The sequence below is a fragment of the Pieris brassicae genome, chromosome 5 (genome assembly GCF_905147105.1).
Source record: "Pieris brassicae chromosome 5, ilPieBrab1.1, whole genome shotgun sequence".
NCBI lineage: Eukaryota > Metazoa > Arthropoda > Insecta > Lepidoptera > Pieridae > Pieris > Pieris brassicae.
This window is the reverse complement of record NC_059669.1, coordinates 3,961,796-3,975,807: the sequence shown is the minus strand read 5'-3', so window position 1 is coordinate 3,975,807 and position 14,012 is coordinate 3,961,796. Positions and strand designations below refer to the sequence as shown.

At 36.7% G+C, this 14,012-nt stretch overlaps 1 protein-coding gene across 1 annotated transcript in view; it reads left to right on the top strand.

Annotated features, from left to right (window-relative positions):
- LOC123710388 (zinc finger homeobox protein 3) overlaps positions 1 to 13,563 on the top strand; it is a 104,488-nt gene extending 90,925 nt beyond the window's left edge. Inside the window, exon 5 of the mRNA XM_045662239.1 lies at positions 10,660 to 13,563. Coding sequence (XP_045518195.1) covers positions 10,660 to 11,279 — 620 coding nt within the window. The 3' untranslated portion in view covers positions 11,280 to 13,563. The remainder of the gene's footprint in view (positions 1 to 10,659) is intronic.
- The last annotated feature ends 449 nt before the right edge of the window (positions 13,564 to 14,012 follow it).

Genomic DNA, 14,012 nt, shown 5'->3' with positions numbered 1-14,012 from the left:
ACTTGCTACGGTCCTGACGTACCTCTCACGCTTCATCCTCTTTCATGAACATCACCAACCAATTTCGTCGGTTATGAGTACTTTTGACCTGTCCTTCCTAATACATTCTATATGGCTAATCTAACTTGAACAGAGCTCTAATATTGTATTGATTTGCTGCTTTAAACAGTTATCTTAATATTATTTTGATATCTTAAAACGCAACATTTACATCGACAAAATAAACTTTCCAACCGCCATTAAAATTTGTTAAAATCAACTCCCTTTGCCGAAACGACACGGTATGAATTAGGGTTGTCCCCTGATTTTTTCAATTTAAACCATTTGACAAGCGTCGAACACAGCAATGGCCTTTCTGATGCCCTACAATGGCAGTTTTCAATAAGATTGGTTACACTACACTTAGCAATGCAATCAATCAAAATTTCGCCGCACGATCGATTCCACTTCCCGTATCCCTGTTTTGTTCTACAACTAAAATTTCAGTGAAAACTTCTAATAATACATAATAGTTTGTGATCGTAATACAAACCCTCGTGTTACTCACACTAAACACATCCGATTGAAAGAATGTTTTGTCACGCTTACACATTGTCAATGTCGCACGAGTGTGATAAGACAACAAATACGTGTTTACGGGTTACGGCAAAGAACGCTTTGTAAGAAAGAAACCAAGAATTTCACTTTAAAGGCTCAGTGTTTCTTGCTAGTTCTTCTCATCCGTTCTACGATCCCTTGATACATGTCTGGAATCTATTCCACGTAGATCTGTTAGTCTACTACAAAATGTTATTATATGATAAGTTACCGACATTCACAATTATATTTTTATAAATTAATTCGAACGACTTAAATACGACGAACAATAATTGTATTTGATAAAATCTTTGTTTAATCGTTTAGTCACGGTTATTTTACCCACACGAATACTTCCTACTAAGAAATCCTCAATAATTAAGTATAATTGTTAGTTGTATAACAGGTAACAGGGCGTGAAATTTCAACAAAAAATAACACTTGTTTGATAGTTTATCACGTCTTTAATGAACGAATGTTATCATTCAATTAATCGTTCACACTTCGTTGCATATATTGTTTAAATCTATTTTATAAACAAATGTGTAACAATGTATTCAGATAAACAAAATTATTTTTTATATATCTATTAAACGTGTGGTGTACGTATCATACATTATATATTTTATAACGTTTAATGCACTTAAAATTACAAAATAAATTTGCCGAGCATAAATTGATAAAGTTAAAATTTCGTTTATATAAAATCAATTGAACCAATTCGCTTTGGTGAAAAATCATTTATAATCAAGGCTATTGAATATTGTTATAATTACAGCGTTGAGATTAAATAACGTGTGTTATTGAGTAGAATGTGAAAATGTAAAGAAAATCGCAGAGAACATTTTTTATACATTTTCTGAAATACTTTTGAGACTAGAAAGAAAGAAGATTCTTTAAATAAACTTCCTGGGGTGATTTGGGATCTTACTAATTTGTATGCTTAATTTTAATCAAATATTTGATTTCTCTTAATAAAAATGGTTCCTTAAATAATTTTCCCTACTATTTACTTTATTTTTCTGGAAAATATCTTTATCTTGCCTAATTCTACGTTTGTAGAAATAACAACACTGACAATACAAAAAAGGTATTTAATACATTTAAAGTTTTATTATAACGCATTTTCTAGTTAAATAAAGTCTATATATTTAAATATAACATAATTAAAAAAATGGAATGGAATTAAAATGTTGACTATGCTAACTTCAGGGTGTCGTTTTTTTGTGACGGTGTGATCGGAAAAATTTACTCCCATTATTTTTCCCTACCGCGCCAATAGAAGTATAACTTCAAAAACTTCCTTTGTATTTAAATATACAATATTATTAACACGTCTTAAAGTGCGAAATAAATAAACATCCAATTCCTGTTTAACTAAAATCAGTTCAACGGAGACTTACGTGGACACAGTAAGGTCAACATATGCTACTCAGACTAGATGGACAACTGCAACTGCTTTATACAAATGTACACAAAAAAATTCGTGATACATATGTCAAGCAAAAGCGCGTTCAGTCCAGTAATAACGTGAATAAACAATATTGTAAATCGCGCCTTTAAAAAAATATTCAGTGGGATGGTCTCATTAATACTAATATAATTGTAAAGCTATAATTTGACCCGTTTCAAACAACAAATTAGTGGATTATAAATGTATGAGCCCCGCCCTTAGTCGATAACATTTTTTCATTTGTCTTTCCGTTTTGTTTCACTTTTACTTTAACGAATAATAATTATAGGACGACCCTTTCTTAACCTAATTATAAGTTTGTGATATATTCCAATGAAGCAATAGAATTCGTAAAAATACCTTTTTGAATATGACTAAAAGTTGTTCGTGGAGTATTTTACTTACATAGTAAAAACGATTCTATATTGTTTACCCTATGCATAAATTACAAAGTTTAGTTTTACTTCCAAAACTCTCTAATATCACCCGTTTATTATTTCTATCGTAACAATTTTACAAAACATTTCATTAAGCATTCCGAAAAAAAGACCATCATACCGCTTCAATTTCAATATCGCGATTCCTTAATTACGAAATACTGACCTGCCACAACTTCCCATGAATTGAGCCCTCCGCTCATTAATCGTCGCGCCCTAACGAAGCAACAGTTTACCAGTTAACCCTACCAACACGCAAATTAACCCTTCTTCGAAACTGTTTACTCGTTTATTGAATTAGAACAACATTGTTTAGGGTTGGAGGGATGATATCTTGTTTGCAAGAAGATTCCGACATTAATTAATAGCTTAACCCTTTCGCTGCTCTGTGATTTGACGCTTAATTGTTATGAAGATTTAGGGTTAATGGGTGGAGTTAATAATGTGCTGAGGTTTTAAATCTATAGAGTAATATTTCACTTGTTGATTTTGTTTGAGAAAACAACGCTAAAAATGCCTATGCGCAGAACATGCATAGCATATTTGATATTTACTTATGTTGCCTTAAAGGCCAAATACACAACAACAAAAAGGCTAATTGCCATTGCATGCAAACAACGTGGTATACATATATAAACAGCTAAGAGAAACAATACAAACTTTATAGAAAAGTTTAATTAAAACATCAGGATCAAATTGTCACAATAAAACCGCAGCACCCCAATCGACCTAAGTTCAAGAGAAATTTTCAAAACAAAAGTTGAAAACCAAAAGTTTCCAACAGGAAAATCGGAGTCAAGTTAAATGAGCAGTCCCCTAACTCCGTTAATTGCTTAATCGCCAACGTAGACAAGCTTAATTGGCCACTGACCGACCACTTAAATCCCGACAATCCCCGGCAATTTCCGACAACATCCGACAACTCTAAGCGTCTGTAATTACAAGGCGAAATGTTTAATTACGCCTCGACGCTTGGACGAAAATTAATTAGAAATTCAAAGTCCGACTTCGAGTTCCTTTGGGGGACACTGGGGAAGTTTGAAGCTTTTTGTTGGTTGACTTAAGGACATAATCTGCGGTTAGAGGTGGAATTTTTATAGCTTGCATAATAAAACCAATCCTCAAACTAGTAAGTAAAACACAGAATGATTGCTGACTTCTTCATTTTAGTGATATATAGATACATATTATCAAATGGAATTGTTAAGCTAGTTTTAGATGTCGCTAAAAAAAAGGTGTAGTGGACGGCAATTTAGCTTAAATATTTATAGATCTTTTAGAATAAAACTCGGAATGGAACAACGTTATTTGATATATATTTTAAATACCTAATTTTTACTAGTAGTAGTTAAATTCCTTGCATATTATTCGGGAAACCTCTTAACTGATTTGATTTTGGTAAAGGGCAACATACAAAGGCAAATCTTAAAAAATGCAAGTGAACTACACAAAGACTCTTCAGCACACAGCTTCCGTTGGACATAATATACTTAAGAGTAATGAAGTTGACTCAGGCGCACTTAATTTAATATCAATCAGGGTAAATTACACTGCGGATGAGAGAGAATAAAATTAAAAGAAAAACGGATGCTAACAAGTCTCGGTTACAAATTAAACATGCTGGGTGTCAGCCAACGAGCTTGCTGACTTAAGGAGATGAGAAAAATCTAATTACAACAAGATATTCCGCACCCGCTCTTTAATTGAGAACTTCTAAAGTCACTCTCCCAGCTCTCCGCTGCCTCACCTCCTGTTTGCATTTCTCCCTAATCGCACCAGCGTCGATTACATTTTTTTAATTTCGTTCGGGCTTTTAATTTTCTTCGCGCTCGCCTTTTCTTTTGTGCCGCATTTTTTCTTTCCGGTGGATATTTCACACCGCCATTATACCGGTCGTAATGAGATTTTCTTTCATTATGTTTAATCTCCCGATTAATTCAAATGTTAATCTCCTCTTTTCACGAACGTTTTTACGGCTTAAATATCGTTGTCGTCGTAATTGTTCACGGATTTCGGATACAGCGTTTGAATGTAATTAAAAATCGTGACTGACTGGTGTTTTTCAGATCGGTCCGGCAGATTAGATCGTCAATAATTTAATTCGCAACAAATTCAAAACGCCGGACCCCAGATAGGTGCGTCGAAACGTGTTCCGCACGCCAATGGCGAGTCTAGGAGTCGGCAAATTGAAAACACCTCCGGCGAGGCTGTAAACACGTCACGTGATTTAGGTTTTAATCAAGTAGGGACGCGCCGCCCGCCGTAATTGTGACAAATCCTCTGTTTGTCCGAAAGAACTTTTAACTCGGCAGTGAAACGGTCCCGTAACGGCTCTTCGCACGTGCTCAAACGAGGGACTGTTTTTTGTCGACACATGTGCCCTCTGCCGAAGAAGGCCTGATTAATTTTTAATATTTTTCTTCCAGTTCACGTTCGCAATTTTCACTTGCCCGTTTAGACTGCCTATTTCGTTACGGGCTTCCTGTATACATTGACTTTCAATTTGGGGTTTTGTGCACTTAGTATTTATCTGCTTAACGCTAATATGCGACAACTAGTTAAATTGTTAACTACTACTGTTACTCGCCCGCGCTACACCTACATAACTCATTAGGGAATTAGTAAGACTCGCAATTGTCTCCGTAATAAAGGCAAAGATGATGAATAATTGCAGATACGTAATCGATTACATCACTGCCATCTTCAACTGCATCCATCCTCATTTGTAAGTTCGAATGAACGTTGCTAACGATTTATTGTTCCAAATATTTTCTACATATAATGTTATTGCTGTGTGAATTTGACTATGAAACACAACGACAGATAAATAGTATTAACGTTTGGACTTTTTGTATGGTACCTCTTCTTGGTTCTACAGTTCATAAGCAATCCAGTACAATTATCGCATGGCGCATATCCCGATTAGACGACGCGACGGCAATTAGGTCGGCGGACATACGCGTTAACCTGCAATGAGGATACGCCTAAACACTGCTCATTGTACCGAAACGACTCTATTAGCATTCCTACTAATAAAGGCTTAATCATGTATGTATCTTCGAATGAGGTCCTTCAACGCTTAATGTAAAACTGAATGTTTGGAAATTCCTTTATAAAGCAAAAAATAAGTTCAAGCTAATTCTACCGTATATAAATTACTAATATGTGTATGTAACATTTCAGGCTTTACAGTAAACACTTTATCGTCAGATAAATATTATTATCTCCATATAAACTTAACAAATGATTGTGAATTATTAACGTACACTTAAAGTTTTGCTAACGTATATGCACTTAGTAGAAAACCCTTAAAAGTTAATGTAAAAAGTTTGGCATCAGCGGTCAGGTCCCCCATTCACAAATGAGATCGGCACTCTTTGTGCACCTCAGCCCCTCGAAGTTCAAAGCGCAGGGCGATGTCCAAATTATAAATTCGCATTAGAACGGACGAGCACGGTTCGTTTACTATTTCATTTTGGTTCAATATCGCCTCTACTTTGTTCCACACACACCCTCGCACCCCCCGCCACCCGCGCCTTAAGACGCCGGGAAATATCTGCGTTTTAAGCTATATTTCTTTCATCCCTCATTTTTGCAGTTCGTAGCAATCTGAAATCCAACACGTCCCCCGCAGGGTGAACCCCCGAGGTGGCACCCCCTCGTATTCTTGTACCCGGATAAAAAAAGCGATATCTATTTATAAAATGTACGCGCGGGTAACGTGTGTGGACGAGATTAGCGCGCGTGTGTGCGTACTCGCTCATTTGCAAACGTCTCCTGAGAGGTCCTCTGTAGGTTATCCCGCTCTTATTGCCTCTTTCTTTCCTTGATTGCCGACTCTGTGGAAAGTTTTAAGATCTCCAACGGATGGAAATTGATTTTGTCGTAGAGTGAAAAAGTTTCCCATATTGTCGTTGAGAATGTAAATAGGCCGTCAAATCTTGTATTTATGTTAAGTGATCTATGAATACGATTGCTCCATATTGTAACTACGTATTAAATAATAAATATACCCGTTTATTGAAAGTGTAATTGATAAAGCTTGTTTATTATAAAGCCTTAAATTTTTCTATAATAGTTTAGAATGCGTCGTTTATATCTTTTAAACATACATTCTGAGTACAAAGTAACATACAAAAAGTGAATTTTATGTGAGCATTCTCCGTTCTTTACGAGAGGTATATTTGTGTAAATAAACTGCGCTCGTAGCCGTCTCTCGGCGCTCACGTATGAACGTAATTATAAAAATTGAAGGCAACGCGCTCCTTGGGATCTCTCCCTCGCTCCCGCGGCGTCGTGCATTTTTTCGTACATATTAAACTTCCCCCCACACCCGGCCACCCCACCCCGCGACTCCTCTTTTTAATCGATTTTCCCAACACAAGGGGTGAGTCCTCTGGGGTGAATGTAATTTTTTATGCGTTTTTTTCCATCGAAGGAGACCGTCGCCCGAGGTGCCATTACGCCACGGCTTGTTGAGAATATTTTAATTATAAGGCATTAGCGCGTTTTATGATAGCACTCCCGCTCAAGTTTATGAATGATCGAGAGCTAAAGTAATTAAATATTTGAATGCGGTGAGATTTCCGCAGGGAGTTCTAAGGAAGTTGAGATAATGGACGTTTGAGGCCACTCAAGCGGCGTGATGGATATAAAATTCGATGAAATTATTGGTTAATGGCCGTTAAAATTGCTACGGGGATGGAATAACGATTATACATTTTCTTTACGCCATATGGCTCCCGATATACTTAGCAAAGAAGCCTACTTGAACACATATGTTACGATTGATTTGAAGTTATTCGATTGTTTCATTACTCACACTAGAGTAGTATTACTTTTAATAATTTAATCAAATAGTATCTAGCGTGTTGCAGGGACGTATAGCCTTCGGGATCTGGACTATTATATACTCGAGCTTTTTCTTCACCTTTTCCAAACTCGTGCGTTCTCTGTCACAACGTATATGTAGGCACTAAATTGTAACAGTGTTAAGTATTAGACACGGAACTAATAAGAGGAATTTGACTACAACTACTACCCAATTAACTGGTGGTTCTAGATTTAAATTCAAGAAAATATCTGATTATTTACACAAAGTAATCCACGATATAATCACTATGTCATTGCTAATAGGACATATTTATATATTATAATTAATATTTATCTTTATTAGCAATAATTTAGTATTACCCACTCTACAATGTAAAGAACGCAAACTAAAAAACAAAGCCGAAACATTTTATATGCAAATAAGATTATAATGCGGTGAGGGAAAGGATTAGGTGCTTACACGCGTACTGGGTTACTGATGACTAACACCTGACACCAAGGGTTTCCTACCAGTATTCATTCATGCTTGAACAATTTATAGAACCTACTCAACCTATCTTAAACTTATCGCCTACGCGACGTAAGCTCATACTACTATCGCTAACGTCATATTCGTTATGTTTTTTAATCTGTATTCAGGCCAGTTACTATCTACTATTTATGGAGATAAGTGATGTGTTAACTATTTTTAAGACAGTACATTGATGCTATGAAAATTATTGCGTAATTTATATTGTTTATGACTAATAAACGTACGTAATAAATCAGCTCCTTCAACCAATCCAAGGTATAGTGGTAGTAGAAGACCTGGCCCTAAGTACTTGATAAGCGCGGCATTAAAGAGTAAAGTAGCCCTGATGTTCTCCAACCTTCGAAAGGAGATGGTACTATAAGATAATAATTAATAATAAGTAGCGTGTTTATTATTTTAACATTTATAAACCTATACATAGACTGTATTTGTCTTACGTTTCCTTATCAGTATTAAACCATTGATATCTGTTTGTTATTTTACCAAATTAGCAGTACGTTCAAACCACTGTGAAGCATTCAAACATTTAATACTACATAATATTAAACAAGTAATTGGTAACAAACATATCGTACCATCAAATTGCCTAATACGGCTGACATGTATCTTGATGCAAACTGTCCCAAAGCGAATCCATGTTTGCTTGAGCTCCACTTTAATTACCATCAATCATTCTGATGGGAGTATCTACAGTCTGTACCGAATACGGGAGTCCTGTAATTGGTCACTTTACTGCTTTCTGCGATATGCCAATGTCAAAGTTCAATTTGTTCTTATTTTAAATATTGAATTTGTTTTTATTTTAAATGCATCTGTTCTAATTTTAAAAGTACGATATATATATGTGTGTCCTATGTGGAACATGAGTGATTCTTGACACTTCCGTTTCCAATGTTACCACTTTAAATAATATAAATAATACAAATTAAACATTTAAATAGCTACAGTGGTCAATAACTGAACCCGTCAATCTCAAACGACTGACACTTTATAATGACTTCTTAGTAATTTCTTAAAATGTAAAAAAAAAATATAACCCGCAAAGAATAAATACTGTCCTCAACTCCAATAATAGCAACCTTAATGAGATGTAAATGAGCGAAGAAGTAGCCGGCTCGGTTCGCGTTATAATAACGCGTAACGACCTACAAGTCCGGATTAAGAAGCCCTTTGACTTAAACCTACTTGCTCGTCCGATGAAATGACCAACTGGACTGTGCCCTAATCGTCGGAATTAGACTTTAATTCTATATAAATAAAGTTTAAATTGCCATGTCGTAATTGGGACTTTAATGCGACGGTACGCGGTGTTAGCAGCACAATAGTGTGGATATTTTGAAACTAATTGGCAGAAAGGGTTGCGAATTAACGTCATGGCCGCGTGTGGAAGCGGCTTTGTGTCACGGTTAATAAAGTCAATATTACTTTCAGTTGTAAATCTAGTGATTTTCTTTATTTATTATTAAATTTTATGTACTAACTGCCACGATAAATCATGGATATAGAACTCACCAACATCTGTTCCGCTCTCGAATAATCAGCAAAGAATGATTAGTGGTACCAACAAATTTTGTCAGTGCTAACAACTTCCCTTAAAGGCGAAGTTTATGACTAACAGTTATAGTACTAGCTATACGCAATAAATGTCATTAGACAGCCTAATTGACAAATTAACTTTGTTGTTCAGTGACGTAATGATATGGATATGAAATATCCATTGTTTGAAGAATATTAGCCTCTGGCTTCATTATACGGTCCAATCAAGTCGATTGTTAACTGAATCAAGCCTCGGTCGGTTTCGCACGATATTATTCAAATAGATATCCTTGCGTGCAATTGAAATGGCTTAGCTTAGGAATATCAAAGAATGGCGCCAGAATAGTCGATCATTGAAAATGTCTGTGCATTACATTGCTACATGGGGATAAATTGGTTATGCCAAAAATTAATCTGGAAATATATAGGAAAAACACCTTTTGTCTGGAAATGAAAATATTAATTATATGTTTATAACAATCGACTTAATATAATGCTTCTGGAAAATAAATATTCTATTAATATGATAATTAGAATGAAACAATATCATTAATATTAATTTGATAACGTAATAATATATTTTATTAATGGTATAAAATAACATAAGACTTGAGTTTAATGATATGACTCATATTGTAATATAATATTTGGCTCCTATGTAAAATTACACCTTTGAATACACGTTTGCATGCCATTACGTGTGGCAGAACATCATATTTTTGTACTATATTCTTGCAAATAAATTAATATTATTATTAAAGTTTTTAATACGACACAAATACATTTGTTCATTGTCTTAATTTTAATCTTAAAACACATACTATTTTTTATTGAAGAACTGGTAAATAGTGTTTGATCCTCGTCTATTAAATTGTCCATGTCTATAATCGGTCATTGTACTGAACGCTTAAACGCGACATCAAGTATGTATTATGCATTCTTGAATATAAACTGCATAAAACTGAGTTCGAATCAATTATTGAGGCGGGTAGACCTCGTTAGAAACGCATCACGAATCTACAATCGTCTTGAGTAAAGTACCTGGTGCTAAGGAACAATGGAACACCCAAATTAGGCCTATATAGGGGCAGAGAGCTCAGATTGATGGCTTTGCGTTTTTATACGATACATATCAATGCTTGAGATGACATTTACGCATTTGCATTTAGGCGTTTCGAATACATATATAAAAGTTAAGATTTGAACAAGATACCAAATTTAAAATCGAATTCTCTTTTTTTCTCATATATCATAATCAAGTTCATATCTCATTGTATTTTTTATTGTTACAGGTACAAGTCCGAACACAATGCAACCTCAACCTCAACCACAGCCGCAAGGCCTAATCGTGGAGACAGGAAACGGAGCAAGTGTTCTTCAGCTTCCCGCAACAACACTTGAACAAATTCGGCATATTGCAGCTGATCCAGGAGCGTCTACTTTGCGCTTGCCTCCGCCCGCCACCGAGATACCAGTGGGCGCTAGAGAACTGGACTACGATCTCTGTTATGTATGCAAGCACTGCAAAGTAGCATTCCCATCTGGTGCTCCCCTTCAAGTACACCAAGCCCGTTCATGCTACGCAGGCAGAGAGTCAGCCCGGGGCGTGATCCGCGTTGTGCAACCCTCTCTGGAGTGTAGAACTTGTCCTGGGGAACGCTTCCGCAACGCCATGGACTTTCGACGACACGCTGAGACAGCGGCCCACATACGAAACTCCATGTCCCCTCTCCAGCCACCTGCATCCGAGCCGCTGACCCACGAAATGGAGGACGTAGTAAACCAGATCACATTGCTGGCAGCACGGGCCGCGCAGGACTCTACCCCGAAAGACTCCAACGTCAATTTCTGCGCGCCCGGCCCACGCTTCCCGCAAGCAGGCGAGTTGCCTCTAGCCAGCGCAGGTCACTAAGCCTGTTCCGAATGAAATGTATAGTTACTAACTAGAGCCCCTCGCTCATGTCGTTGTCCGACAACGCAACAGTTCACTATTAGGTCTTAAAGCTTCTTTTCGTTGACGGTAGCCGCGATAAACGGCACTTTCCTAGTTATAATATTTAAAGCTTGTAGTCGTGTAAGTGTAGGTTAATGAGAGTCCCACGCCGCCGCCGCGTACTGGGAGGCGGCGGCGGCGGCCCGCTCGCCGAGCCGTGCGCCGCACTTCATATCATACGTTAGACAGGTTTTAATATATACGTTTATCGTTGCGGCGACGAGCCGCGTCCGAGCGGGCGCGTCACTAAACTTTACCATCGTCTCCCAGGAAAGCAAGTTCCTATCTTTATGGCATATAATATTATCGATATTGATAATTACGATTTAATTATTTGTTTAAAGCTATGTAATACATACATATAATCGTTCTAATTTTAGGCATAGATATGTTCTCGTAAGAAGTTCCTGATGCATCGTAAATGTATGAAGATATATATACGTATATATGATTTTTTTAACGTGAGGCGAAGTTAGTACATAATATGTTAGGCAGTAGAGCGGTTGTCCTCTCGCGCGGGAGAATCTCGCATGAACTTAAATCCGCAGCCTTTACAGGCTGCAGGTGATGCGTGTCGCAGGCGAAAAGAGCGAAGTGTTGAGGTGTGATGCCTCGAGAGCCGCCCGTGGAGACGCGACGGAACCGCGTAGGCTTATCGGTAACGGTTAATTATTATAATGATTATTAACGTAGCAAACTTTTCCAAAACGAACGAACTCGAAACTCGGGCTGTGCGCCAGCGCTCAGCCTACCTCGCATACAAGTGAGTTTATTTTGGAACTAAGTGTGATTCTTGAATTTTTATTGATATTGTAATGATTATTAGTAGTGGCATAAGTGATCGAAGGAATGGGGATACATGCGTCTGTGTGTCCTTGTATCGTCATCACCTTGCTGTGTGCGTGGAGTCCCTTATATTTTCAATGGCACAGAACGTTATTAAAAATATTTTACATATTTACATTTTATCTAGCGGAGTCTAATACAATATTTTATCTATGAGCGGATCCTACTACAACATTGAGTTTGATTTTTATAAAGTGCAATGTTTTATTCCACCGGTAGCCGGCGGTCCTTGTTATGTCTTTTGTGCAATGGGGCGCGCTGCGTCTCCCTATGATCGCCTTACACCTCCCCGGGGGATCTGGGGTTACATTAAGCTTTCACAAATTTCATTTCATACTATATCGAAGAACTCCATCGGAGACGGAACGAGACAAGATGCTGTAGATAGTGTCACGAATGACCATCACGTGTGAAGGGAGACGCATTGCGCGCACGCAACATTGCCGACGCGAAGGCGCGCGTTTATACAACATTATTATTTTGTTTGACGGAGTTGAGATTAGTGTTTAATAAGGTAATATTGAAGTTTGTTGAAGCGTTTCGTTTGCTCCTTCCTAACGTTGTCGCCGTTTAAAAGTTTTTAATTAAATTATTTTGATCGTTTTACAGTGGAGGGTACGCAGTAAGTTCGGTTAGCGTAGCGTAGGTGGATATGTCGGTAAAACGATGTTGTGTCTCCGCGGACGACAGCCCGCGGAATGAATCATGGTTCCTATGTATATTTCAATATAAGTGCATCTAGTTTGGTTATTATTTCCGAACAAATTTTAATATTTAAGATTAATTCGGGTGAGTCTGTTGCATCCGCTACTAGGCGCCGCGGCCGCCACGGTCATGTTATTGTTTTATTCTTAGCATATTTTGTTCCCCAATATTGTCTCATATACAGCACTTTTATATTATTTTGTTACACCACAACTATTTATGTGCGTAGAATTTCATTAGATATGTAATGGTTACTAATACAAAATAAGTTTTACGATCGTAAAGAAGGTAGCGTGTCTATCATAGTTCCTATACTGTATTGTAATACTAAATTATTTTAAAAATTCTTTAATAGAAAAATATACCGTTCCTACTATTATAAACTGTAACGAAAATTTTAATGTGAACTAATGTAATGTGTGATTACGCGCAATGCATGATGTTTTAATGTTACTCGTCTGAATTTTAATTCGTTTGTCATCAAAGTCACTTGTCTATGTTTGTGTTTAGATGATTTTTATGTGATTTGTTCGAATTTCCTTTGTTATAACATATGTAGCGGCGTTCTACGCGCTACGACCCGTAGCAAACAACAGATAACGATACATTGTCAAGTGTAAATGGTAAAAATAAACTCAAAGTTAGTTTATCAGATACTGGAGTTTTATTTTAAATCAACCTGGTCATAACTTCACTCGTGGTACAGTCAAACGATCGTACAAACTGAGAATGACATATATCATGTCTTAAAGTAAGTATTCGTACATACGGATAATACCTAAGCCTACGGACTGCTTTAGCTGTTGCTTTAGCTTTAGCTGTATTACAGAATTTAATTGCTTCGATTGCACCCAACGTCAGATTTTATCCCAAACCATTTAGTTGTAATTATGAGAACTTGTTATCGAGATCTTCTAGTATATACAACATAGTGTAAGTTGTACATTTTAAAGATACAGCGACATTTCGTTGAACTACTGCGATGATAGTATTGAATGTGTTCTCAAGCACAACAGAATTTTTAAATTGATTTATGTTTCAGTGTTCAGTTTTATTTTGGTTATACATGGAATTCTTAGTTTCCGTTCCTTATATGATAAA